At 45.6% G+C, this 27929-nt stretch overlaps 1 protein-coding gene across 1 annotated transcript in view; it reads left to right on the top strand.

Moving 5' to 3' along the window:
- Positions 1-27672, top strand: part of auts2a (activator of transcription and developmental regulator AUTS2 a) — a 313372-nt gene extending 285700 nt beyond the window's left edge. Inside the window, exons 6-18 of the mRNA XM_073480117.1 lie at positions 15042-15612; positions 16955-17250; positions 18403-18641; positions 19701-19745; positions 20960-21055; positions 21171-21242; positions 21655-21684; positions 22509-22580; positions 23639-23780; positions 24884-24964; positions 25066-25149; positions 25301-25541; positions 25752-27672. Of these exons, the coding sequence (XP_073336218.1) occupies positions 15042-15612; positions 16955-17250; positions 18403-18641; positions 19701-19745; positions 20960-21055; positions 21171-21242; positions 21655-21684; positions 22509-22580; positions 23639-23780; positions 24884-24964; positions 25066-25149; positions 25301-25541; positions 25752-27003 (3221 nt within the window). The 3' untranslated portion in view covers positions 27004-27672. The remainder of the gene's footprint in view (positions 1-15041; positions 15613-16954; positions 17251-18402; positions 18642-19700; positions 19746-20959; positions 21056-21170; positions 21243-21654; positions 21685-22508; positions 22581-23638; positions 23781-24883; positions 24965-25065; positions 25150-25300; positions 25542-25751) is intronic.
- The last annotated feature ends 257 nt before the right edge of the window (positions 27673-27929 follow it).

Here is a 27929-nt window from a genome sequence, read left to right as displayed (position 1 = left end):
AAAAGTGGAAGTGGATGGCCGGGCGGAGGTGTTGAAAGCCCCGGTCTCCCTCCCAGGAGAGGTCCTTTCCCCATCACCATCACAGCATCCACTGATCCAATGTGACATCAGCCACTCTCCTGCCAACTGTGCTGCATTAACGGGGTCAAAGCACCACTCACACACACACACACACACACACACACACACACACACACACACACACACACACATACACACACACCACTTATCAAGACCCAGCCATTCCCAGCACACTGTTGGTGTGTTCAGGCCAATTATGCCTGTGTCAGTCTTTGGTCCCTGCGGCAGAGGTGACATTGCCAAAGAGGGAGAGAGCGCAGACCGCCTTAATGAGGCCTCATGGTGGCTTAGAGGTGTATGCGCATATGAGTGTGTGAGCACATGTGTGCATTCATAACAGCAGGAGTGCTGGTCCGGAATGATCCAGCCGTCTATCTTGATCTACCATGTGTGTCTGACAGTCTTTCTCCCTCCTCAAGGTCTTCTCCCTCCAGCCATTTCCATCTCACCGCCTCTCCAAATCTCATTGTTTTTAAGTAACCACCGCTGCCTCATGATGTCATTCTCGCAAACAGATTTCAGTTCTGGTGAATAACTCGAGGGCTGTGTCCCAGAAACACAGCATAGCAGCTTTGCAGACACATATACTAAAAAGGAGATGGGATTAACACAGCGGATGAGATGTTAGTGTTCGCTGTGAAACGATTCACCCCAGCGCTGTTGGTGTTGCTTTGAGCAGCATGAAGTAGGATTTGGTCTCCCTTTGGGGAAAAAAACCTCTGATGAACGTGAGGAATAACAACCCAAAGTTTATAGAACCACCCATTTTGGATTATGTGGTCATGGAGAGTTTATCGGATAAAACAATGCCGGAAGGCCACCCAGGCTGAAAATGTCTACCTTTTTAAAGCATTTGTTAGATCGTTTGAACTCTGCAGGGTGTTGTCATCATGTTCAACGTTTTTTATTTCCTGTATCCAATAAATGACCTCCACTGTAATCTCTGTAATCCTCAACAGTCACTGTAGGAATCCTGTATATAGAAGCTTAGAGTCGGACTTCAGGGTTCAGCACTAGCTGTGTTTACATGGACTCTAATAATAATCAGAATAATAGTTACCACTCATGTTACCACCTCAACCAGAACAGACTGATCTGATCCAGCCTGAGTGAATTTACAATCAGATTGAGAGGGGTGGTATAAATCTTGGATAATACGTTCAATAGGACAATATTAGTACCTAGTAACTATGTAAAGATCTTTTCACTCTGGTTGGAATAAATATATTCTTTTTACACATGTTCGCCTCATGTGGTGGTTACATTAGGTGACTCTGCTCCTGAGTGAGAGCGAAACATGGCAAAAACAGATCTGGTCTGTGGCCAAAACAACTTTTCAATCGGATTGAAGAGATATTGTCCATGTAACCACAGCTATTGTTTGTTCTTTCTGTGTCTCTGTCCACGGCCGCACCTCCAGAGCAGGGTCAGCGCTGTAAACACAGCCTTTAAGAGACACAAAAAGCCGAGCGAGAGACAGAGCATGAGGACTCTGATCGGGATTGATGAAAGCAAGGCTTTAATTGCTCCCACAAGAAAAGAGGTTATCTTTTTTTCTCTTCTCACCCTCTCTGATTCTCATAAATATGCAGGGCAGAAATAAAGCCCTGATGAGCCGCAGGGCGGATTAGAGAGGACTACAGAGCAGGATCCTGGTTTGTTAGCAGCACTCCACAGATCCCTCGCATGTGTTTCTGCTCTGCACACACATTGCCTGGTTATCATTTGTCTCAAACCACCTTTCATTATATTTCCACAGGCTGCTGACTGTGTATAGTCAGGTAATATCAGTGCTGTGGATAACACTTTATAATAACCATCAGTAGTAAATGGTAAATTTATAGTTAATTCAACTTTAGTTAACAATTATTCACTGTTAACAATGAAATGCTTTATAATGCAATTGTTTATTAAGTTGCAACTGATGTTTAATATATTTTATAAATGGTAAATAAATACTGTGTAGTTCTTGCAAACAAACAAGTTTGTACAGTTCAAACATTATGTGGATAATATTATAACAATGTATCTGATGTTTAAAAACCTTTACAATTGCTTAATAAAGTATTTAGAAATCATTTCATTTTTTAAAAGTGAAATAACTATTAACTTAAGTTTAATTAACTATAAATGTAGCATTTATTAATGATGGTTATTATAAAGTGTTACCGTGCTGGGAGGATGTGATGGGGCTGTCCGACCTTTAGTACAACATCGCCCCCTGGTGTTGGGTGTGATCTCAGGATATCTTCTGACTTCTGAGCAGAGTGGGTGGAGAAGACGTGGTTAAGTTGTGGTGGGTGATGTGTGCGTGCGTGTAAAGGTATATATGTTTCCTGGAAAGGGCATTTTACAGCATTTGCATTTGATACAAGCAAAGTGTAACAGAGTGTCCAATTTTCCATTTTATCTCCATTCTTTGGTTCATCCTCTCTGCCTTTTGGGCGCTGTTCTGCCTGCCCAAACCCATCAACGTCCATCGGACTGTCACCATCTGTTACAGATTAAACTGCTCCTAGAGGGGCCTACTTGATTTCAGGGCTCCAGCATCCCCTCTTTATTCCACGTGTCAGCTTTTACTGTAAACACTGTTGTACAAAAACCAAAATCCCAAAAGGGATTGCTTGCAAACGGGCCGTTGCTGTGGAATGGGCTCCACGTCTGGTTTAGCTCTTAGCGTGTTAGATGGGGGCTCTGCTGGGCCGTTTAGAGGCAAAGCCGGGAAGCCGTGTTTGGAAGCTTTTTCCCTAAACCCTCACTCAGTCAATGTGCAGTGTGTGGTGTTGTGATGTATGAATCCCCTGGCCATGCCTGACACTAGCGAGCCTGTCTGAGCCCATGTCTTCACTGAGTAGCAGGCCATGGACAGAGGCCGCATTGTTCCCCTAAAGTAACCCAAGCTGAGGGCAGCCGCTGCCCAAAGGGGGATATCAAGTTGTTCTCTCCCCACCAACACCACAATCCCAGCTTAAGCTCTGAGGCTTGACGAGGGAGCAGAGAGGCAGCTGACTGTTTGGACGACGGTGCAGTTCAAATAAACAGCTCAAATCCCAACCAGCCTCCCCGACACTAAACCCGCCCTCGCCAAGTATTGCAGTCCCACAGCCATAGCTCATCACTGTGAAGCTTGCCAACAGCTCTCAGCTAATTTGTGGTGTTATTTTGAAAAGCATGTTGATGTGGCTGCACTGAGGTTTCCTGAGAAAGAGGGCTGTGAGTAGAGGGAAGAGGGTGAGAACTTAGGCCTGGTTACATCTCCCTGCCTCCCCCTCCTGTGAGCGATGGGTAGGTTTACCACCACATCAGCAGACCACACAGCATTTCCAGGCTGGAGGGAAGGAGGGATGAAAGTGGAGTGGAGTGGAGAGGAGAGGAAAGACTGCCATTAACAGCTTCGTCTCTGCGCCGGAGTGTCCCGCTAATCCGACTGCAGTGAAACCTGAGCGAGGGGGTAATGAGACGGCACTTGACACGCTCGCACTCATACGCACGCAGACACATCAGCTGCTTCTGTAATGCCGCTGAAGATTTAAGGAGAAAAAAGGCTACATGCAAATTGATACTTCACCAGTCATTTGATCCATGCATTCATGCTATTACCCCTCTGGAATGAGTTTTTCTTATATGGTTTTAACACTCAGTGCAGGCTGTATTGAATCTGATCCTGGCCTGTAAGTGCAGTGTGTATGTGTGTAAAACCAGTTGGCCCCATTTGAAAGAGAGTGAAAGAGGCCCAGACTGATGACTCTCTGGGGACAGATTTCTCTTTCCAGCCCTCCATGCCTCTCTCCCCGGTGAAATCATGGTGGTGTCAGTGTGTCAGCTCGAGCTGTCACTCTCCTTATTGCTCCAAGCCAGTTACTCTCATGCCCTGCTTCCTGGCCGAAGTGAGAGAGGGGGGGGGGGGGGAGAGCAGGAGTGAGAGAGAGAGAGAGAGAGAGAGAGAGACAGAGGGCTTTTTCTACACTTGACACAGCGGAGGAGCAGAGCATCAACACCCCTTGATGCAATTGGAGAGTCTCAAAAGAAGGAAGGAGGGAACCAAGGCTGTCTGTCACCTTCAAGGAGCCAGCTGTACAATTAACAGACAACCACCCCCCCCCCCCCCCCCCCCCCCCCCCCCCCCCTCCATGTTTTGGTTTGGTACGGTCCACTGGGCTTAGCTGACAGGCTGACAGGGCTTCATGGAGGACAGGCCAACACAGAACAGATCCAGGCAGGGGACATAGAGCTGCAGTACACACACCTCAACCAGGGTGGCATTGGACCTGTTGACTGGTAGAGTTTCTGTGTGTGCGTGTGTGTGAAAGAGAGAGAGAGAGAATGAGAAAATATGAGGTGTTTATGAGCGGGTGTGGGTTTTTATGAGCATGTGTCTGTAATTGAGATTTAAGCACGTCTGTGTTTGAAGTTTGTCGGTTCAACGGGCGATTGTCTATTGTTCCTCTGAGCTGCCACAGTGACTGACAAGAAACACATGTTGCAGTGTTAGACGACGTGTTGTGAAATGCTTGAGTTGTGCTGACATGCAGCCTGAATTTTCTGTAATGTGAGATTCTAGTTGTTGTTTTCAGACGTATTTATTATAGCTCTGGGTTAATGATTAGTTGAATTTATGTCCATTCAACTCGTGTGTGGGGACAACATGAGATCATAACAGCAAACCTGAGCATTCCGATCACATCCTTACCTCAAGTCAAAGCAATCAACCCATCACCTAGCTTTACTTGGATTTCGAAAGCACCCTGTTTTCTTGCCGAACAGGCCGACTTTAGCTCGTCACATTGGTGCAATGCCACAAAACTAAGACACAGTTCTATTTTGCAGCCTCAAGCAGGAGTGCACGTAAACGCAGCAGAGCTTGCAGAGGTGCATACTACTTATTTATTTCCAAATGGGAGTCAGTAACAGTTTATGCTTTCCACTTGTGGTCTGCAGTGCCTCTCAGCTGTAAATGTCTGCACACAATATCATGCAAGGATGAGGGAAAAAAGTTAATAATAAAAACAATCTGGTGTTTTGTTGTTGTTTTGGGCATGTAGTTTTGTCCGCAAAAGTCCAACAAAAGATCCACACATTGTTCTGATTGCTCCTAACAAATAAAATGAGAGTAAGTAGAATAACTGAATAAAATATTATAGCTATCTAACTGTTGTTGATCCCCTTACAGTGGCAGTAATAAGCCAAGAAATATAGCAGTGTTCCTACAAAGGCAGTAAAGAAGACTTGCAAGCTAGTAATGAATGAAAACATTGAATGATTTAAAAGCCATTTAAAAAATCACTTTGAAAATTATTTATGAGGAAGTAAATACACTTAAGTGAAGGATACACACAGTGCATTGTGGTCTGAAGTGTATAGCTGCAATGATTAATTAATGAATCAACTAGTTGAAAAGTCAAAATTCTCTGACTCCAGCTTCTTAAATGTGAATTTAAGATCTGTTTTTAAGATTTTATATTATAAGACTGTATGCTCTGGTTTCTTGACTCCTTTGTGACTGTGAACTGAATATCTTGAGGACATCATCTTGGTTTTTAGGCAACTCTGATAAAACATTTTTATCATTTTCTGACATTTCAGACCAAATTAATGGCAGATTAATCAACTATGAAAATAATGGTTAGTTGCAGCCCTACAGATGTGCCATTTTCTGCTCCGATCCTGAACATATGGTCTGAATGGACAGTGATACTGTGTGGAGTTTGTAAAGTGTCTATACAGCTATGTGGTTGAACAGACAAAGGGGGCAGAAGTTTCATGGCTGGCTGAGGACGTGATATTCTAGCAGACATGTCAGGCGCTGTGGGGCTTTCAGCAGCCCCCACACTCTGTGTCTCTGGGGAACAACATTTACACAAAGAATGGCCACCTACCATTTCTCACTCCTCACTAGCAGAGATTTCAGTCCCTGTGAGAAGCCCCTTCAGATGGCTTATGTACATGTGACATGTTTGAGGTCAAACGGTCTGGCTCGCTCCACAGCTGCCTTGTCTCTCGGTGTAGTTTTACACCGCTGCGACAGTGTGCACTGTCCAATTGCAGTGGACTGGATGGCTCCTCATTACACGCTGCTGTTATTTCAAAGCCTCAGTGAGCCTCGGCATGACAGCCAAACCTGTAGAGGATCTGTCAGCCGTGGGCAACGAGTGTCCCCCTGAGGGCTGCCCTGCACTGGCCCCTGGCAGGAGAAATCTGGCCTCATGGCTGGCTTTCCACCCACCCTTTCTGGTGGTCACCTGTGCCAGCATGCCCGTCATCGAGTCCCTGACCCAGCTCTTCTCCCGTTACATTCCCTCTAGGCTGACCTCACACCCTCAGGGATATATAAAGATTTGTTCTCCAAAGGGGAGCTGGAAATGGGACACCCTGCAGCCACCGATCCCAGCGATACATCCTCATGTGCACATAAAAATGGTGATGGTGTTTTCAGGGGGCGGTGTTGGGCGAAGGTGTCCAAACATTTAGGCCTCAGGAGCTGTTGGCAGATTTTCTGCATGCTGGTGGGGTGAGAAGTGAGCAGTGAGAGCAAGACGCCGAACCAGTTAACAGCCATTACAGGAGCAGCTGTAATCAGAGCTACTGTGGGTGGAAGAGTGTTGGTGCTGCAGCTCTCTGTTAGTAAATGGCTTCATAATGACTTGAGAGAGGAGACACTACACATTGGGCCTCCCAGACAAAGTGTGAATGCAGCACGGATGGATACTAGCAAAGGTAGGAGACAGGCCAGAGCAAGTTTATCGCCTTTCTGCTCTTCTCTGTCACTCTTGTATTCCCCCCTTCCTCCTCCCCTTCTCTCTTGCACTCTGCCGTTATAAACATGTGTAAGTGCTTGTTCTCTGTGGTCTGGCAGCCGCTCCTCTACGGCCTCGCATCTGTCAGAAGAGCTCAAAACATTCAGTGGCTTACTAAGCCCAATTACCCCAGATTGCTACCATTTCACAGAGGATAACAGTCACAGACAGTCTATCTTAAAAGAGGAGTCAAGGGTTTATGTCTCGGTTAACCATGCACGCCATGACATCACTGCATAGACACACGCTATTTATATTTACATACACACTTGCTTTGACTTCAAAACTTGTAATGCAAAATGCATAAACCAAATGAGACAGGCATGAAATATAGATGTTAAAAGGGCAGCTTAACAACTCTCCCCCGCCTCCGCCTGCCTTTGGCCTTTTGCTCAATCACCACTTGTTAAAGCAGCGGTTTGTGTTACTGTGAGGGGATATCAGCACGCTGTGGTATTCTCACTGGAAGACTACACATGTCACGCTCTCGCAGCCAGAATAGTTGGCCTGCTCGCCTAACCCCCCTCCCTCTTGCCTCCCACCTTTATTTCTGTTTAGCTTCCATCTCCCCTTCCCCAGCCACCCCTGGGAGTCTAGCACTAATAAAACAGCTCCAGTCCAAGACCCTCCACACGACGGGATGTCCAGGCTGTGTAACCCAACACCTCTCTCGGCTCTAGCTTTAGAAAGCTGCTGACATGATGGAGAGTCTGGAAGCCAGCAGGGGAGCGTCCATCATTGTCAAGCCCCCCCAGCCCTGAGCTCCCATCCGGAGCATGTCCAACACGCATGCCTGTGAGCTGTGAACTCACTGCTGCGAGGTGCTCCGACACTCTGGAGACCGAGGGGGTATCGCAGAGTGTGGTGTTACTCCTGCTCTCAGAGCAGCTAATGCTGTTAAAGTCTTCAGAGCTGAAGAAGCAAGGGATAAGGAGCTAATAGCTGGAGATTCTCTGGAGGCTTTGGCTATGAGATCAGGGAGAAGGCTTCCCCAGCTAAGTTTACTGTCACAGCTTCTCTGTGAACTGATCTCACCAGACCAGATTCTTAACTGTTCAACTCATTACACATTACATTTGTAAACAGTTGGTTAGCCTCCATCTTTAAGCATGGCAGGTAAAGCAGGAATTAACCACTTCCTCAGCAAAACTTCAAACTGACATGTAAAGTCTCTGTAGAGGTGCATTGTGGGGCAAAGTCTCTGCAGATGAGACACCGAATCCCTTGGCTAATGTACAGACTTTGGTGGTATGGACTGTCTCCACTTTTGGCACAAGGGAGTATTAGAACATCTGGGATCTCAAAACACCCTCCAGTCCCAGAGACGTGTGAGTCTAGCCCAGATGTCATCCTCTAATGTGAACTCCAGGGTATTCCACTGAGCTCCCAGAGAAGGAGGAGACAGGCTGGAGAAAAACAGACTATCCTGAGTGTGTGAATATTCTAAGTTTCACACAGGGAGTGTTCATTGAAGGGCTATTTCATTGGACTGCATTACAATGTGTAGCTGTACGTAATAAAGTTGAAAGTTGCTATAAAGACGCAAAGACGAGAGAGAAAAAGGAGAGACAGTGTTGGCTGGATGGGTCTCTGAGACTGAGGCTGCAAGTGAGGAAAGGAGTGAGAGCGAGCTCCGACAGACACTAGCGGCCTGCTGTTTATTGTGTTCCTCTGTGTGGGAGGGAGAGCTGTTAAAGATGTCTGCCATTAATGCGACTGCAGGCTTCATTAAGAACAAATAAACAGAGCCTGGTCCCTCACCAAGAAGCTCTTTGGGGAACATATGCTGTCTAAACCACTCCTGAGGTCGGACCACTGTCAACACTGGCTGCTCAATTACAACTCTAATTTTGTTGTCAAACAAAATATGGGAGTAGAAGAGGAGCGACTTTGCGGTGTTTTCCTTCTGTTCTTTTTTCAGGGACAAAATGGTTTCCAGACTGAGGCCTGAGGCAAAATTGTCTTTAAAAACGTTCTGCATAACTGAGGACTATGAATATTTTTGAGGGATATTTAGCCAGCTTCTAAAAGCCCAGCACACAGGGAGATCCTGATTGTAATTAATGTTTACCGAGACATACCAATGCAAGATGGAATTTTCAATGAGGGCCAAGAACCCTTGTTCAGCACAATGTGCACTTTAATTGATTCAACTTGAGCAAACAGTCTGCCTCCCTTTGTTTATTTTTCTGTTTTCTGAGGAGAAGCACGACGACGATGATGATGTTGATGATGATGATGATGCAGAGGAAAGAAGACAAAGTGAAGGAATGGAAAACTCCTCCCCACAATGCTACCATTGTTCCTGCTGCTAGTCCAGCTTCACCAGCCCACACAGTTATAAAGACTGTCTCTAGACCAGATGAATCTGTATTTGATTCAGTGGCATCATAAAACAGTTTTCAGCAGGTGCATTGTCTCAGCTGCTCTACAGGATGGTAAAACTGTTGCCTCTGATAGAGCAGTGTGATCCATGAGAGCTTTGAGCATGATTCTGCTTATTGGCACACAGCAGGGAGTAAGAGGGAGACTATCAGACAGAGTTGGAGAAAAGGAGTCGCAGGGGGAGAGTGAATAAGATGAACTTGAAAGCTCTCTAGGTTTTGGAGTTGTTGGCACTTTTTTTTTAAATTCCAGGCTGTAGATACAGTGTTAATTGCCTCCAGGCTACATTTTCCATTCCTAATCACACAATGCTAAATACTGCCATGGTACAGCTGTTGAAGTGCCAATCAAAGTATAAAATTACAACATTCATAATCCATGTGTCCAATATGTCAGAATCTTTTGAATGGATTGCTATGAAATTTGGTACAAACATGAATGGTTCACAGATGACACATCTTAACAAATTTTTCTCTAAAGCCAACATGAGGTTGAAAATTCAGGCATTGAATGAAATGTCTCAACAATTTTTTGATGGATTCTCATGAAATTTTGTCCAGATGTTCATATTCACACATTATAAACTTGAATATCTTTGGTCATCCCTTAACTTTTCATCTAACACCACCATCAGGTTTTTTAGTTCATCCACTACCTTTGTTTGTGACCAATAATGATATTCCCATCAGCATCAGCTGTACTTGTAGCTGTTTTCGTGCCAATTAATAAACGTTAGCATTCTAACATGCTGAAATAGGATGGTGAACATGGTGAACATACAGGTTGCTGACATTATCATTGAGAACAACCCCAAGTTCAGTTCGGAATAATTATCCAACAGTATCTTAGTTGTCCAGGTGACTCCCTCCCACCAGTTACAGTAGTAACATCTAGCAGCATGACACTGGTACAGGACAGACCTGCAGTCAGCACTCAGAGGTTACCTGTGTTTGCATCATCTGGTGCCTCTCAGTCCTCCCTCCCTCCCTGTTAGCACCTGTGTCCTAGACGCTCTCAACAGTTGCACAGCTGTCACAGCCTTGCAGCCTCCAGAGCAGTGACTCTGACCCACCTTGTCATAATGATAGTCCACATGCTGTGAATAGAGATGTTGGAAAATTAAAGTTGCTATTGATCTGGGCATTATCTGTTAGTATGTGGAATTATGTGCTACTGTTGTGTCTTCGCTTCAATAAGATTAAGGCTGCAGGCGTTTATACAGAAAAAACACGAGGCAAACTACCACCAGTACTGACAAAAAACAGTGCTTTTTATGAAGGAGATGAAGAACAGTACATTTATTCTACTACTTAATCACAGTTTTAATGTTGTTGTGCTTTATTTTTGCCATTGTTTGACATTTTTATACTTGGTTACTATGTTTTTTTTTAGCAGATAAATAACTTTCAAAGTCATCATCAGTGTCAAATGTTCTTTGTGCTTTATTCTGGTAGTTTGAGTGTAAGCTGACCAGACAGCGGCCTCGTCTCTGAGGCACTAGCATCAGTGCATCAGTGCATCAGGCTCAGCCCTCCCTGCATTTTGCCCCGCTCTGTTCACAGCTCTGACGTACACACAGTGGCCGCAGCTGAGCTATCAGTCTTGCGTGTGTGTTAGGGTGTTGGTTTTGTGTGATTAGAGCTATGCGACCCCTGTCTGGATCAAAGCCCATAAATGAGCGTGAGGGTTTTAAATTCATCGAGGCGCTATTTTGAGGAGGATGTGACGGACGGTGTGACGGCAAGGAGCGAAGGCTTGGGATGTCGCAGGGGTCTCAACAGCCATCAATTTGTCCGGATGGCTACAGGCCCAGGTGTAGGCTGTCATATCCACCCACACTCACATGACAGAGAGAGAAAGATTAGCAATAGTAGTTTTGGCTCGAGTTGGCCACTAATGTATTTTTCAAAAGGACAGGTGCTGGCCTGTCAGTTGCGCTTTAAAAAGATGATGTTGTTGGCACTTGTTTGTTAATCATTTATATGGGCTAGGATGTATCCAGGGATGACATTGAAATATAATATGCTAAATTAATCCCCTTATGTACTGCAGTAATGACCTAACACCATATTAAACCTCCTAATGCCCTACATCTCACTTTGTCAGGCCTCCTGTCACTCCCTCTGTGGATCATAACAATGTGCAAAGATTGGTTCAAAGATTTGAGTCATTTGTCTCGCACATGGCTGCACCTATCCAAACCTCGCTGATGAAGGACCATTAACTAACCAATACACAGCTCTATTAACCCTGCAGGCTCAATGTGATATGAGCAGCACATTAAAAAATGCTAACAGTAAGTAATACAGCTGTGTGGAGATAATGAGCTTTGGTCCACTGCAGGACATTAACAACAATGGTGAGACGTACAACAGTGCCTGAAAAGAGGCCTGCATACCATTTAGTTTGTCTGTTATCTCATGTCATGGCATTTTTTTATAGAAGGAATTTTAAAGAAAAATCAATATTCAGTTATTATCTACTTTCCCCCACTGGATGGACAGTCAGGTGAAGTTTTATAGTCCACAAAACATTTCTGGAGCTTCGCAACAAAACAGCTTTGCAGTTTTCTCCTGAACAACTGAAGTAGATGGGGACTTGTTTTAAAACGTTAAAAAAACATTGAAAATAAAATGAACAAAGTGGCTCCATACAGCTTGTTCGGTGTAATCCAAGTCTCTGGCAGCCCCGAGATCCCAAATTGATTTGAAAAGATGTTATTTACACGCTTTTTCTAAGCTGAAATCCTCTCAAAGAGTTCAACTCGTTTAAAATGGGTCTACAAGCTCCAAACTGTGTCGAGGGTGTAAATAACATCTTTTCAAATCAATTTGGAGACTTGGATTACGCCAGACTAGCTGCATGAAGCTATTTTATTGTTTTCTTTTTCTTTTTTTCTTTTCGCGTTTTAAAACAAGTCCCAATCTACTTCCGTTGCTTAGGAGAATGCTGCAACACGTGACTTTCCATTGCCTTTAGGGGATAGATGTTTTTCCATCCACATTTGTCATACTGTTAAATTTTGTATGTTATCACATTATATTCAGTATATCCAGTTGTAGACTTTCTACTGATTACACACTGCAGTGTGGCTTTAACCATGTAGGGAGATACAAATCAGGAGTGGTGGTGTGTGCAGCTAATGCACTGTGTGTAGGAGATGGCTCACCCTGGGATAATGAGTTATCCCCATAAGCCCCTCACTGGGTCCCCTGACATTCAGCCTTAATGAATGGCTTTCCTGTACGCTCACACCCAGCTGACCCTCACAAAGCCCTCCTGTACCCCCTTCACCTCTTAAATCCGGCCTCTAGCTTGTGCCTCCCTGACTAACCCACACAGGCCTCATTCTCCACTCTAATGCTCCAATGCACCAAGCAACATGTACTAGTTAGAAACCCAAATACTACGAAAACGTAGAGAAACAGCAGCTCCTCGTATTTTGAGTAACCCAGGGGGGAATTGTGCTTATTTGTTTCCAGGGATGAAGAAGACTGACAAATGAACCCTCACGGGAGGGAAGCTGGTGTATACTCTTCTTCTCTTCTTCCCCGCTCCGCCTGGCCCTTGAGTCTTCATTATGACCAGAATAGACACCTTCTTTTTAGCGTGTTAGCACATTCTCAAAACAAGCTGTGGACCTCAGGGACTGAGAGGTGCAGCGGGAGACTTGAGAATTGGGAATTTCTCCTCTCCCCGTCTGCTGCGGTGAAGTTGTTTGCCAGCAGCAGTCTCTCTTGACCGGTAATAGTGTTTGTAAGTGGAGAAGATTGACATGGACGAGGGAGATAGATTTAAGGGCTGCCGGGCTTTCTTGTTCATTGATGCACGTCAGTGTTGAACAGGGATGTGATTTGTGTGCAGACTACCAAAGAGATATAGTTTCTATGTAAGGGTTAGTTAGCTTTGAAAACAGATGCCTCTCTGCATTATTAGTGGACTCTTCTTGTGCCTGCCCAAAGACGTCTTACAGAGACTACTATGAACACACTTCAACCTGGCAACGTGTGCCTTTTTGTCTCCTCACAGGCTGGCAGATGTCCCAGTAAGCTCTCCCACACAGAGCAAGAGTCAATAGCTGTTATTGTAGATATTGATTGTGATTTTGCATCAGGAATTACCTCCCCTGGCCCTTTAACTATGATACCACATGCACCTGCGGTTGCTAATACCTCACTTAGCATTTTAATGCTAATAGTAGGTTCTCATAGAGCCCTTAGCACAGCAGCTCAGCCTGCTCCCAGTGGAATTGGTCTGGAGGGAGTAGTGTGTCAGGGAGATGGAGGCCCGCTGTGACAGGCTGCAGCTCTGCAGTGCAGGCTGCTGCCTCAGCCCAGGGGAACTGGGTCCCATCTACACCTCTCTGGCAGGTGAAGGATTTAGCTGGCTTCCCTCAGGGGGAGGAGGAGCCCTCACTTCTGCCCTTAACCCCCCCTGAGGCCCGGGGAGAGTTAATTACAGTTTATGTATGCACTGTCATCCCCCATGAGCCCGTCTGCCTCTGGAGCAGCCAAGCTGACTGCTGATGTCTGAGCACTTTGTTCTGTAGGAGGAGGTCCCTACAGAGAAATACCCTGGACGGAGCTTATTAGCTATTGTTCTGAGTGACTTCAACATTGTACAGCGGTTATTATTCATTCTTTGGATTAATTCACACTTTGGCCATAATGGAGTCCAACCAGGGCTTCTAATGGCAGGTAATTGCTGGTTTTTCGCAATTACTGAAAGTCCATAAAATGAATCCTCACCTTGTCTGACAAGGACAAGCTAAATGTGCTTCCGTCCTTCATGCTACATGCGAAAGTGAATTAATGATGCGGTGTTATCCTGCTGTGTCCTTTAATATGCACTCAGTAGCCAAGCCAGTTTGCATGTGGTAAAGAACAAACACCAGATATGCATATTATTATATATGAATATTATTAAAGAGTAACTTTGTAGTTTTAATTCTGATAAATTATCTTCTTAACTTTTGGAGAAGAGAAAGAGAAAAAAAGGAAATAAAAACCTTGCGCTTGTCTCTGCAGTTATGCGAATGTGCATGCAAACCTGTACACTATGCATTCAGCTACAGTTTGTTTCCATACGCAATAGATGTGTTACACCCATGAACAGAATTAATTTAAGTTGTCCTGCAAATAGAAGTTCTGTCATCCAGGCAATAAAAATTAACCTTGAAATGAAGGTGATGTTGTTTTGTGTGCGATACAAACCGATTTAGCCTGGAGACGAAAAATACATTTCAGCTGTGTACTCTGTCCCCAGGGACAGTGTTAAAGGCTGTGTTAAAGGGCTCAGGAATTGGTGCTTGTGCTGGCACAGCTGCAAACCCCAGAAGGGCGTGTCGGCATGAGAAGGAAGAGTAGGACTACGTGTGTGTCAGTTTTGTGGGGCTGTCTGTCAGCTCAGAGTGCACACACTAAGCATGGCAGAGGAGATGGCAGTTAGAAAACCAAGTCTTCAGAATGAATGTAGCTCACACATGAACACACATGTGTAAGCTTTGTTAGAGATGTTCAACTGCAGTGTTCACTTACCTGAGGAAAGGAGGTCATTATGCATACATACACTTAAAGAGCTGAGAATCTGTGTGTGGTGTTTGACTTTCAGCAAGTTTTAAACCATTAAAATTGGCATTCATCAACATGGCAGTGAAAATGAATGTCTCTGCTATATTCAGCTTTTAACTTTTTTTTTCTTGTGGGCCCCCAGCTTGAAAACTAACACTTGTTATCAGAGGTGCAGTTTTTTCACACAGATTTTCTCTCTGTTTTTACACAGTTCCAGATTTTGGCATCGATGTGCTCTCCACCAATGGCAGCCAGGAGCCTCATGGCCCAGGCCTCGTCAAGGTGTCAGGCCTAGAGCGCAGTCAGGAGAGGAGCCAGGAGAGCTGCAGGGACCCCCAACCCCCTGCATCCAGCACCCCAAGTCAGCCTCCGACACCCCAAGTCCTCCCCCTGCCCCAGCCGCAGCCCCAGCCATCCGTCCCCCAGCCCCCGTCCCCCCGTCGGACCCAGACGAACGGCTCCACCCAGGCCCCGGCCTCCACACACCTGCCCCCACGCTCAGAGGCTCTCCCCAGGCCTCAGACGCCTGCAGCCCTGCCTCTCGCCCAGGGCCAAGAGCCCTCGCCGCCCCCCCCTCCCCGGCCCCTGCACCAGCCTGATCTGCTGTCCCATCCCCGGCCTCCGCCGACACCCATCCTTCACCCACACCCACCATCGCCCGCCCTCCCTACACATCATCCTCATCAACAGCACCCCAGTCAGGCAGGGCCCCACCGGCCCCCATCACGCTGCCACCCCCGGCCCGTTTCTGCCTACAACGGCCTCAACCTCAACGGTCACAGGTAAGGCTGATAACACACACACATTAATAGATCTGTTTATTATAAAAAACATTCACGTCTCTCATTTCCTCATGCACTCTGATGCAGAAAAGACAAAACCACCACATTCACACACACTTGAAAATACTAAAATATCTCTTGAGCTGAAAGTATGCATCATGCATGATCAGTATGTAAATTGCTATCAGGGAGAGCTTGAAGTCCCAGAGCCACACAGTAGCTCTGATTATTAACTATGGAATAAAAAGGCCACACTGCCCTGAGTGTCTCTAATGTATGAGCCACCCACATTGTCATCAGGGCTCCATACAGATTCCAGCCCTCATCAGTTAAACTGGCTGTATGTGCCAAAGCTTAGTGCAGCCTTGAATCAGTCCCATACTGTGTTTATTTAATGAATGAGAGGATATTTGTGCATGAGAACTGGAGGAAAACAGGCTCAAAGTTGTTCTTCTTTGAAAGAAATTAAATATTTCCACCTCAAGTAGTAAAGAATCCTCAGCGGAACTACACCTTCTGTGTTCAAATACAATATGATCACAGTCATTTCTCATATTATTAAAAATAACAAGAATGGAGCTGGAGCAGGACTAAGTCTAATCTGTTGTTTCCTGTATCTGTTGAGAAGCACTGAGGCCTGTGAGGCTCTCTCCATTAATTTAAGACTCCAGGATAGCTCCTTCAGAACCCACTCAGTCCCAACAACAGCTCTGCCTTGCAGGCTCTCAGGACTTGGCTTCGCCTCCCTCTCACTGTGCCAGCCCTGCCAGTCTGCCAGTGCGCCAACAGGGCCTGGCACCCACTATGAATAATCACGGCCGGGGCCCACAGCAAATGCAGGCGCTGCAAATGAGCTTTTAGGCTTAGTGTGTGGAGCTGTGGAGACGCAAGCTCTGTGACTGCCCCCGGGGAAAACCCACACACACTACAAAAGACTGTTTGCTTACACATGCACACACACCCTCTCTCCCTCTCATCCCATTTCCGATGCACATGTTCACTACCTGGCTCTAGAGGAAGTGCCTTAACAGAAGCTGTTCAAAGACAGATGCTCGCTCTGTTATGCTTGCCAGCGGTGGTTTATTTGCATCCGAGGGTGTTGTGAATGTGGTGTTTTTCGCGGATCATGTTTGCCCTGGATTCTGTGAAGCACGAGAGAGGCAGGGAGGCGTTTGTAAATGGAGGACAGTTGAGGTGTGAAAACACTGTGCTGGGAATTGAACGTCGGAGCAGATGGAGATGAGGGGATGTGGAGGAACAAGTGTTAATTTTGACTGATCACGCCTGGCTTAACCTGCCTCCTGTCTCCATCTCTCTCTTCTCTTTCTCTTTCTCTTTACAGCAGCAGCAGGAGCAGCACCCCAGGCACCAAGCCCCACGGGCCCCCTGCTGCCTCTTTGCACCTCCCCCACCACCCACCTCCTCCTGCAGCGGCCGCAGCAGCAGCCTCCACCTTCCCCCTGCCCTTGGCCGCTAACCAGAACACCCCCCACAGCTTCCCCCCTGCCTTGCAGTCCTCGCCGCACCCACATCACCCCAATATGTTCGCTCCTCCAGCGGCCTTGCCTCCACCACCACCACTTACGTCTAGCACCCTGCCAGTACCCGGACATCCTGCTGCTGGGAGTGCCTACTCAGGTAAACATCACAGCTGTTCGTAAACATCCCCACATCGCCCCCAGCTGGTGTGGCAGAGGATTGCATATTCAGCTGACAGAAAACAAAAAAAAACACTTAATTTAGCCAGTTTTTGCATCAGATTGCCACTAAACATATGAAAAGTACAAAAGGAATAATTTCAGAGCATAATTTAATTTGAAAGCATTTAAGATGCAGAGACAGACAGAATGTTGCCCTGGTGATTATTTAAAGAAACAAACAACAGAGTCCAAGATAATCCACATGTTCTCCGTGCTGGGGCTTTGTGTGTTTATAGGCGTGTGGACAGTTAGAGTTCACACTCTGTCTGTCAAGCTCTGATTGATCGACTCTCCACACACCATTAATATCCACCAGCAAGTCAGGCCACATTGCAAAAGCCATTACAGACCCCGTGCACATTTCCGCGTAGTGGTGTCGAGCTAAATGTCAGGGTCAGTATGGGAAGAGGAGGAGGGTTCGCCTTTAGCGACGTTCCCAGAACCTCCGTTTTCACCCGGATAGTGTTCATGTGCAAGAAATCAATTTGGTCAATACAGAACGGAGCAAGCTGGATTTTGTTCAAAAGATACTAATGAAATTTTTATGAAGAGAAAATTCCACCCACACTCCCAGCCCAATAAAGCTTGAAATGAATGCAGAAAATATTGTGGTGAGTCACTCTGGAATAGGAAGGATAAGGTTACTCTGGAGGAGATGTAATCTCTCAAGGCAGGTTTTGTTGGATTTAGAAGAAAAGCCAGTGATTTCTTGAAATCCATTCTTCCTGGCTGCTCAGAGGTTATTAGAACAACAGATGTTGTTGTCTCACAGGGGCTGTAGTGTATCAAATCACAGCATTTGACAGTTCCAGCAGTCAGACAGCTCTAATCATCTCGAGGCTCACTTAAATTTAAAATGACATGCCGATAATCACAGCCATTTCCTGGTTGTTTCTTTTTTATGACTTTGGCTCTCGCATCGGAGCCCAGAGCACTTGAGGAGTCTTTGAGGGGCGTCCAGCAACACGAGGAATACTTAATTGTATGTTCAGAGTCTGACACATGGAAATGCCTGCGAACACTTGATAGCCACCTTCCTTTCATTAACAAACCCGGTCCTAATCCTCCCTTCTCTCTCGTTCTTCTCCAGAACAAGACCTTCTGCGCCAGGAGCTCAACACCCGTTTCCTGGCCTCCCAGAGCGCCGACCGCGGCGCCTCGCTGGGCCCTCCGCCCTACCTGCGTACCGAGTTCCACCAACACCAGCATCAGCACCAGCATCAGCACCAACACACCCACCAGCACACTCACCAGCACACCTTCACGCCCTTCCCCCACACCATCATGCCCACCCCAGCACCGACCATGGTGCGTACCCCTGCCAGAAATGTGAGGATAAGTAAACGCAACTGTGTTGGGATGGAGCGGGTGGAGGGAGTCAATGGGGGAAAAATTCACCACAGCTAAAATGTTTTTATATGTCTTCTAATAATGAGTTTTACATGTGCATAAGAATGGGCGGGCATGGCACTGAGAGTGTTTTCACCTTGTGGTTGTGAGCGTGAAGATTTTACACAGTTGGACTTGTGTGTTAGCAGCACGCTGTAGGGACTTGTGGGTTTCTGTGGCGGCCTTTCAATGATGACCATGTGTGTCCGTCCATGCCACAATGATGCCTTTATTCTCCCAGAAAGCCTTTCTAGTGTTTTCTCTGGCGTGCTGTAGGACTCCAGACTTGAGTCGCCCGTTATTTCTAAATTGGCAATAACTTGCCCAAAGCATGTTAAGTTCAGAGCCAGCTCTCAGAACATAATACACTTAATTCATTCTGAATTTAATGACATCATTTGGTCCCATTTGGGGGTTTTCATTACTGGCGAATGCTTGGCGTTAAGAGCCCCGCTGTTTGTTGGGGGAGACCACAGGCAATGGGTGGCTAGAGTTAAACTACACAAACACGCACACACACACACATTTGTAACTGCCTGGCCCATAGAGAGTTCACTTGGCTCTGATGATACCTCAAAGGCAGCATGGCGAGGCCTCTGACAGCTAATGAGGCCATAAAAAGGCTCTTTATGGCTGCAGTGTTTAGTCTTGACTGGGGAAATGTTCGCCCTGAGCCGGCGCTGCACCACTAAAAGGAGACCAAATGAGACACAGAACCCACGCTAGTTTACAAGGTCTTCAGATGATCACGAAAAGGGGAGGATGAAAACAGTCTGGTTTGGGAAGTGGTTGATCTTAGAACAGATCAGAGTCGACATTTTAGATCTTGAATCAAAATCTCAATCTGTAATCATGTTGTTAATCCTAAAATACAGTTTGTGATGCATGCTGTGTTGGCCTGCAGTGACCCTGAAAGGCTAATCCCAACCCTGTTACAATGTATATGTGCAGGTTATTATGTTTTCTTTGTACTTAGCTCTGTTTCGTTTTCTCCTACAGTTTGACAAATACCCAACAAAAGTTGACCCCTTCTACAGACACAGTGTGAGTTTCCCTACTGCGTACTATCTGCCTGCAGAGCCCTTTGTTACTTGCCCATTATTCCATTCCAGCCCATGGCGAGTTGGTGTTATAGCTCTGTGTGCGTGGATGTGTTTGTGTGTGTGAGATTTCATGCAATCGTTCATCTGCTTCTTAATGGATACTGTAAGCTTCTAGCTGTACCATTTCACCCTTCAGCCCCAGCAAATGTTATGATAAATGAAACAGTGCTGGATTCTTAAATCTCGGAGCACAAGATTTATTGTGCGTGCATGTAACGGTGAAATTGTTGTGCATAGAAATTAACATAGAGAGAGAGGAGACTGTGTTATTGCCAGAGGAACACTATATCTCTGTCTTACTTACTGCTCTTCATTTGTATTTGTCTGCTAACAGCAGTGGCTTGCTCATGATTATTACTCACTAAAGGGGTCTTATTTAAAAAATTGGACCCTGCTCGCTTCAAAGTGTGCTTTTTCTACAAACCCTGAGCTGCGAGGAGGATTTTAATATCAGAAAAATCATGTATTTGTAATAGATGTTGCAGGATGTTGCTAGCTTGTTTTTCAGTGCTTCATTTCTGATTCTTAGTATTTCCTTGTTGTTATTATGGTAGCAGCAAACACCCTGAAGCCATTTCCTCTCTCTAAAACACACCGACGTCTCAAAACATGGTGCACAAGGAAACATAAGTTGCATTTAAAACCTCACAACATATCCTCAAGTGCTTCTAATAACTCATCCTTTCAACCCAAGTTTTTATTAATTCTGTTGCACCAGCCATGATTAAAGCCATGCAAGCGTGCAAGTTCACGAACATGAAAAACAGCCTCTACTACCACTAATATGATTGACAAGAACAATTACACTGAGTAGCTGATAACATATCTGTTTCTCTACAGGAAGCCTTGAGCACTTGTTTGGTTTACATGTGTTTTGCTTGTATTACAACATTCTAGTTTTCATATCAAAGGAGTGTTTTCCCTTATTCAATCCGCTGGGGACGAGCAGTAAAATATTTTATTAACTCGCAGTTTGTGAAACATGGAGGAAATTCCCATCTAAGCAGTCTGGGTAAATGGAAAAAAGATTGAATGTTGGGGTTCATCAACACATCACTGTAACCTGTTTGTTCCATCTCCACTGCCTTATGAAGCTGCTGTCCTACATTAAGACTTAACCATCCTCACACCTACTCTTCCTCTTCTCCTCCTCAGCTCTTCCACTCCTACCCACCGGCCATGTCTGGCCTTCCCCCCGTCATCCCCCCGACCGGGCCCTTCGGCTCGCTGCAGGGCGCCTTTCAGCCCAAGGTAAGACACACAGGGACAACGCCGCACACCCACGTTCTTCAACACACATAGACAAAGTGAACGCAGAAGTTATTTACAGAGAATGTTGTTTCGATCTGTGTCTGGTGCTCTCTAGACCTCTAATCCACTCGATGTGTCCACGAGACCTGGAGCCGTCCCACACACATTCTTACAGAAGGACCCAAGGGTAAGAGCACACATACACACACACACACACAGTAACAGCTAACACTAGAGGAGGTAGAGGTAACCTTTAGACCCTATGTGGATGTTGCATAAGCCTTTGAGTCATCAGATGGAGGTTTTCAACACTAAATTAAGTCTTTGTCAAGATTTCATATGCAGTTAGTTTTCGTGTGTGTTCCTGCCTTCGTCTCTCCTGCCATATTTGCCTGTAATCGTCTGTATGCAGACGGTCACACAGGAGGAACCCTGTTTAACACCCATTTGTTAATTGTTCCTGAAATGCTTAATTTTAAAGGGAAATTATAACATTTTAATTTGGTTCATAATGAATGCCACATGCAGAGACTAATTAGAGGTAATTTGATTGACAGCAAAATAACTCAACCTTTTTATGTCCCCTCTCCCTCCTGCAGCTAACGGATCCATTTCGGCCCATTCTCAGGGTGAGTGCCCACTCCCTGCAGTGTTTCCTGCACACACACACACACACACACACACCTCCCACCACACAAACACAAAATAATAACCATGATGTCATAAAGGGTTTTTGCTAATGGAGTGGATAGCATCTTTTAATTAAATGAGTGCTGCACTCTGAGGCAGAGAGTCATTATTTTATATCACAACAAAGCTCAGTTTGGAGAGCAGTGCAGCCTCTGCATGTTGAAGTGTTATCGTCAGACTTTGCTCAGATATAGACGTGCTTTGCTCAAAAAGTCTTTCCAGTTTCATACAAGACCATTAACATCTCAGCTATAATTACGACGCCTCTGCAACATGCCACATCACCATCATAGACCTTATCTTGACTAATAACATGAACACAGCATACACTAATCTCATTTGTTTGCAATTAAGTCATCTGAAGATGACATACTGATAAGATAAATATAGTAAATGTAATACCTTTAATCACATATTACTTAAAGATGGCTGTATGATTGCTGAGTTGATTGTGTGAGGGTTAACAATAAAGTGCACTCACAGTATAGCATGATATCTTTTTGATATGGGTGTAATTACCCTGAAGACTTTAGCTGATGTGACGCATCCACATTTGTTTGCCTTTCTTCATTTCCATATTATTGTGCCAGTGTGGATATACCAGAGCTTTCAGAAAAGAAAAAAAGCTTTCTTAAAACGATTACAGAAATAAAAATTCCACACAATTGACCTTTACACAGTAAACTGATAGCAATAATAGCTTTACTGTCATTATTGTTAAAGAGTAAAGTTGTGACACCATGTTTTCATCTTGTTCCTACAGAAACCAGGGAAGTGGTGCGCCATGCATGTCCATATTGCTTGGCAGATATACCATCACCAACAGAAAGTAAAGGTGAGGACTCATCTGACTCCTCTCTCTGCTTTGTGCTGAAGAATTAACACAGAGTATGCACATGTTCACTACCTGGCTCTGTGTCTTAATTCCATACTACACTGTATATTTATCTTCTTGATATACTGTCTTTTGCCATTACCATACATGAAATGACGAGGCGTGTGCACTGCAAAGGCAATCAAACTGCAACTTTTTATGTTTTGTTTTCTGAGCTCTTTCTCTACACTTAGTTTCGAGCTTAGCTTTGAGAAATGTATCCCTTCCTTTGTGCAATGCATTGTGGGAGTATAGTGCACATTGACCTCACACTTAGATCTGTTCTTTTAGTATGCATACCGGCTGTTTTGAGTAAACTTTATTTTGCAACTTTTCCTGTGTAAACACACTACAGACTCAAAGGCTTACAGGATTAGTGTGTAGTGTGGATTCTGGACGCAGCTCCAGTTTCTCTACTGTAAAAAATAATTATTTGGACTTTAGGTTGTCATAATACTAGAATTTTAAACTTCCATACAATACTGTATTACAAAAAAGATACTCGATACTTCTCTCAATACCACGGCAAAAGGGAAGAACTGTCATAGGCACCCATGATAGGTTATTTTTGGTCTTTTCTTATCAACAACTGCACACAGTGCTGGTGCAAAAAGTCACTGAACACAAACAAGATCTATTAGTATTGCTACTTTTGACCAACATATTCTTTTAAGGTCTCTCTGTGGTTCAAATAATATTTTAAAGACTGAAGAAGATCTGATCTGATACATTGGTTAAAGTTCCTCATGACTGTTGCCATGACTACAAGTCACTTTACAAAAGAAAAATTAAAATACAGCAATTCATTTTGATTGAATATTTTTAGCAGTCATAATCACTTCTTATCACAAGTTATAATAATAGGTCCTTGAGCAAGACAAACATCTAGTCGCTCACTTTCTGTAGTTGACTTAATAAGAATACCTCTACTATTAAGCTAAATAAAATATAATACACAGTGATGTGCTGTGTAAAGGGGTTTTACATGTGTTTCTCTCTGTCGGTTTGCCGTCTTCCAGCAGCAGATGCAGGTCGACCCTCACAAGCTAGACTTTGGCCTCAAGCCGGAGTTCCTGAGTCGACCTCCGGGCCCCAGCCTCTTTGGCGCCATCCATCACCCAAGCGACTTGGCACGGCCCGCCACGCTCTTCTCTGCTGCAGGTGAGTGTGTGTCAGATCTCTGGGCAGTAAGATTGATTGATGGTTAACCACAGTTTCCTCTGACATACAGCAGCAGTCCATCAATTCCTGCTGCTCAGAGTCAACTGCTGTCTGCTTAGATTATTGTTACCGAACCAAGACAGTAAAACCAACAGAATTTCTCCAGTGTGAATATCAGTATAGTGCATCTATCTTCAGTCAACAAATTGCTGAATACTAATTGGACATATACAAAATAAAGACTTACTTGGACAATAAACATTTTAACTAAAGGTCAACTTAGTAGGTTTTCTTGTGGTCTTTGTCAGCGGAGGATATTTGCTCAGTTCATGACACATGCTTATTTCCATTTCTCACATCTCTCCATGAAACACTAATGAATGTAAAGCTGAACCAAAACCAGAATTTTGAGGCCGATATCAGTACTTGCAAGTTTTACAGGGCTTAGCAAGCCAGAGCTAATGAGGCTGTATCTAGGCTCAGCAGTACTTTAAATGCTAGAACACGATCATGTTTACCATCTTAGTTTAGCAATTGTTCATTAGCACTAAACAAAGTGCAGCTGAGGCTGATGGGAATGTTATTAGTTTAGCAGGTATTTGGTCATAAACCAAAGTTTTGGACTTTCAACCTGAGGTGAAGGTGCCAGATAAAAAGTCAAAGGATCACCAAAGTCAGCAGGCTTCATCCTTTGGAGGCCAAGCAGAGATATTCAGTCTAGAACAAAGTGAAAGGCCGACCCCTACAATAATTGTCATCCCTATGCCAGACTGGTAAACAATAATTTGGAATCCCTTCACTTAGTTTTATAGAGATATGTACTGAGCTGGACATTTTACAGTTGAACAATAAGCTTGTTAGTGCTCTATAATGGACGCAACACTGATTCTAATCTACCTCAAACACATAGCTGACATTTCCATGCTGCCTTCATGTTCTTCATCTTCTAGGCCCAGATGATTTATCGACTGGACTCAAGTTAAACGTTTTAGATAAAGTTAATGAGTGGACCATGAGTTAAGAACACTCATTCATACACTTAGTAGTACTGCAGTCAGTGATTCATGGATGTTTCTGTGACACTTCTGTCTCTCCCTCCTCAGGTCCCACACACCCATCAGCAGGACCTTTCGGTCACCCACCCCACCATCCTGGAAACTTCCTCACCCCAGCATCTCACTTAGGTAAGAGACCCTTCAGTTCACTTCTCCTCAGTTTCTGATCTGAAACAGGAAAATAAGGATGTGAGTGAATGCATGGTAACATGTTGTGTCTCTCCCTCCAGAACCTTTCAGTCGGCCTACGTCATTTGGAGGACTGGGAGCCCTCAGTTCATCGGCCTTCGGGGGCCTGGGAAATCCAGCACTAAGTGAGTTTTAACTTCATGAATGATGCTATTGTCGCTGTGTAAGAACATCAACAGAGTAGAAGTTAAATGCAGTTATACACCAGTCAAGTTGTCGAGATACGCATTTAACTTGCGTCCTACCGTGTTTTTCCGCGTGTTGAATCCCTAGCAGCGGCCAACTCAGTGTTCGGTCATAAAGATGGCCCCAACGCACAGCAGCACTTCAACAGCGGCGGTAACGGCGGCCACCAGGAACCGTGGAACCGCCTGCACCGTACACCGCCTTCCTTCCCCACGCCGCCGCCCTGGCTGAAACCTGGAGAGTCTGAGAGGAGTACCTCGGCCAGCTCACACGAGAGGGACCGAGACTCTGACAAACGAGAGCCGTCCGTCAGTAAAGACGACAAGGACAGGTGGGTGTTACCTCAGTGTAAGAAGATGCACAGAATAACAGGGCTTTGGGTACATATCAGACTTGTTATCTTTTTATCTTTCTTTGTTCTGATGTAATGCAGTTAAATACTTTGTACATATTTTAGCTTATTCTTTCAATTTGGAATAAAAGTTTAAAGATCCTCAGTTACTGGTACTAATGAAGGGACTTTTCTCCTTTTTTCTTCCAGAGATTCTGTAGAAAAGCGTCATTCAAGCCATCCATCCCCAGTCCCCGTCAACCCCATCAGCCTCCTTGGCCACAGCCGACCTCCAGAGCACCACAGGAACCACCTGCCCCCAGTCTCTGGAGAGCCTCAGAGGGACAAGGAGAACAAGGCCAAAGACAGGGAGAGGGAGCACTCAGACTCCTGGAAAGACAATGGCACAGATGAACACAAGCTCAAAGACAACCAGCACAGCGACAAGGACACACCCATCATCCACGACGGCCGAGTGTCAGAGGACAAAGTGTCCAACAGGGGGACGCCATCGCCCTACGTGCGGCAGACAAGCCTGGAACGTCCCAACAGTGGGCTGAGCAGGGAGGTCCTGGAGAAGAAGATAGAGCTGCCATACGAGCACCAGAAGAAAAACAGTGAGGTGAAAGTGAAGGAGGAGCGGAAGGAGGATCAGGACGGAGCCACAGAGAGGCAGAGTGAGCTCCCCACACAGGCACCCTCGCCACGCCACACGCCAAACCTCCATCCTCCCTCCTCCATGCCTGTGCCCATGGGCATGCCTGGTGTCCACCCCATCAACAGCATCAGCAGCCTGGAGAGAACTCGAGTGGTGGCGCCCTTCATGGGTATCAGCCCTATCCCAGGAGCTGACAGGTTCCCTTACCCCGCCTTCCATTGGGACCCAATGAGGGACCCCTACAGGGGCCTGGACATTCACAGACGGGACCCTCTGGCCAGGGACCTGCTGCTGAGGAACGACCCCCTGCACCGGCTGGCAGCGCCACGCCTCTACGAGGCCGAGCGCTCCTACAGGGACCGTGAGCCTCATGACTTTAACCGTGACCACCCTCACCCTTTGGCCCTGGAGCACCGGAGGGAACAGGAGCGTGCCCAGCTGGAGGAGCGTGACCGCCTCAACATGCTCAGAGAGGACTATGAGCATGGGCGCCTCCACCCAGCAATGCACCATCCAGCCCTTGATGGACACCTCCCCCACCCCGCCCAGGGCCTCATGGCCCCTGGACTCCCAGGCATGCACTACTCCAGGGTCAGCCCCACAGCTGCAGCGGCGGCAGCTGCTGCCGCTGCCGCGGCCCATCAGAACGGTATCCTGAACAAAACGCCACCCACCGCCTCTCTGAGCGCCCCGCCCCCACTCATCCCCACACTGGGTGCCCGGCCAGGCTCACCCAGACGGACTACTCCCCTGGCCACAGATATCAGAGACAGACCGCCCCACAAAGACATCGAGGCGCGGTGAGCTGAGCCTCAGCAGACTCGGTGCCCCTGCTGCCCTGTGCCTCACTAACACTGAACTCACACCAAGCACTTAGCTTTGGGCAAAGCAAGACTGTAACATAGCTGTGAATAACTTATGTGGGCAGAGACGTGCCCACACAATGAATTGTTTTTGTATAAAACGACACAGAGACAATAATCATGGAACAAAACATTGATTTTTCAAAGATTTGTTTTGCAGTTTGCTCCAGCTTTTTGTGCTCATTCTTTCTCTTGCACAGCGCAGTGACTTGGAGTCAGAATGGACCGTTTTGGAATGTACAGGTACTTTAGCACTGACAGACAGCAAAGTGTGTAGATAATGTGTACAGTCGCTGTGCTCGCTCTGTATGGATTAAAAATCATGGTACAAATATGCAAAAGGGTGTTTTGAAAGCTTTACTTTGAACACATGTAAATAGAGGAGTATTACAGCGGTGATTCAGAATGTGCTTTTTGCAGTTTCTTTTCTGTTTTGCGGTTGACGCAGCTGATTAGCATTGTACCAGAGACCCCATATTCAACTATGCAACAAATGTCTGGGCTCCCTTTCTGAAAGCTGGCCTTCTCACCACTACTGACTGTGTACCAGTAAAGGACAAATAGCTGTATTCTCTCCACAACTCAGACTGGACACTCCAGGTCCATGCAAACAGATACAAGCTTTAAGTGATCCACACAGGGCTAGAATCTGGATTCAACAAAAATCAAGTGTTTTGAGAACTATTTTCTCAATCATGATAAAATGTGGTGACAATCCTAGACACAGTAGATGGAAGTATTGCAGTTCAAAGTAAAAAGCCAGCAGCACAAATGTTAAGATGATTATTCTTCCTTTGCTCAGTCAGTCAGCAGCAGTCTTGTTCTGGGGAGAATGCAGCACATTAACACCATGACAGCACATCTGCC

This window comes from Pagrus major, chromosome 13, assembly GCF_040436345.1.
Source record: "Pagrus major chromosome 13, Pma_NU_1.0".
In the NCBI taxonomy this organism is placed as follows: Eukaryota; Metazoa; Chordata; class Actinopteri; order Spariformes; family Sparidae; genus Pagrus; species Pagrus major.
Note: the sequence above shows the minus strand (reverse complement) of the source record. Positions and strands in the feature narration are given on the sequence as shown.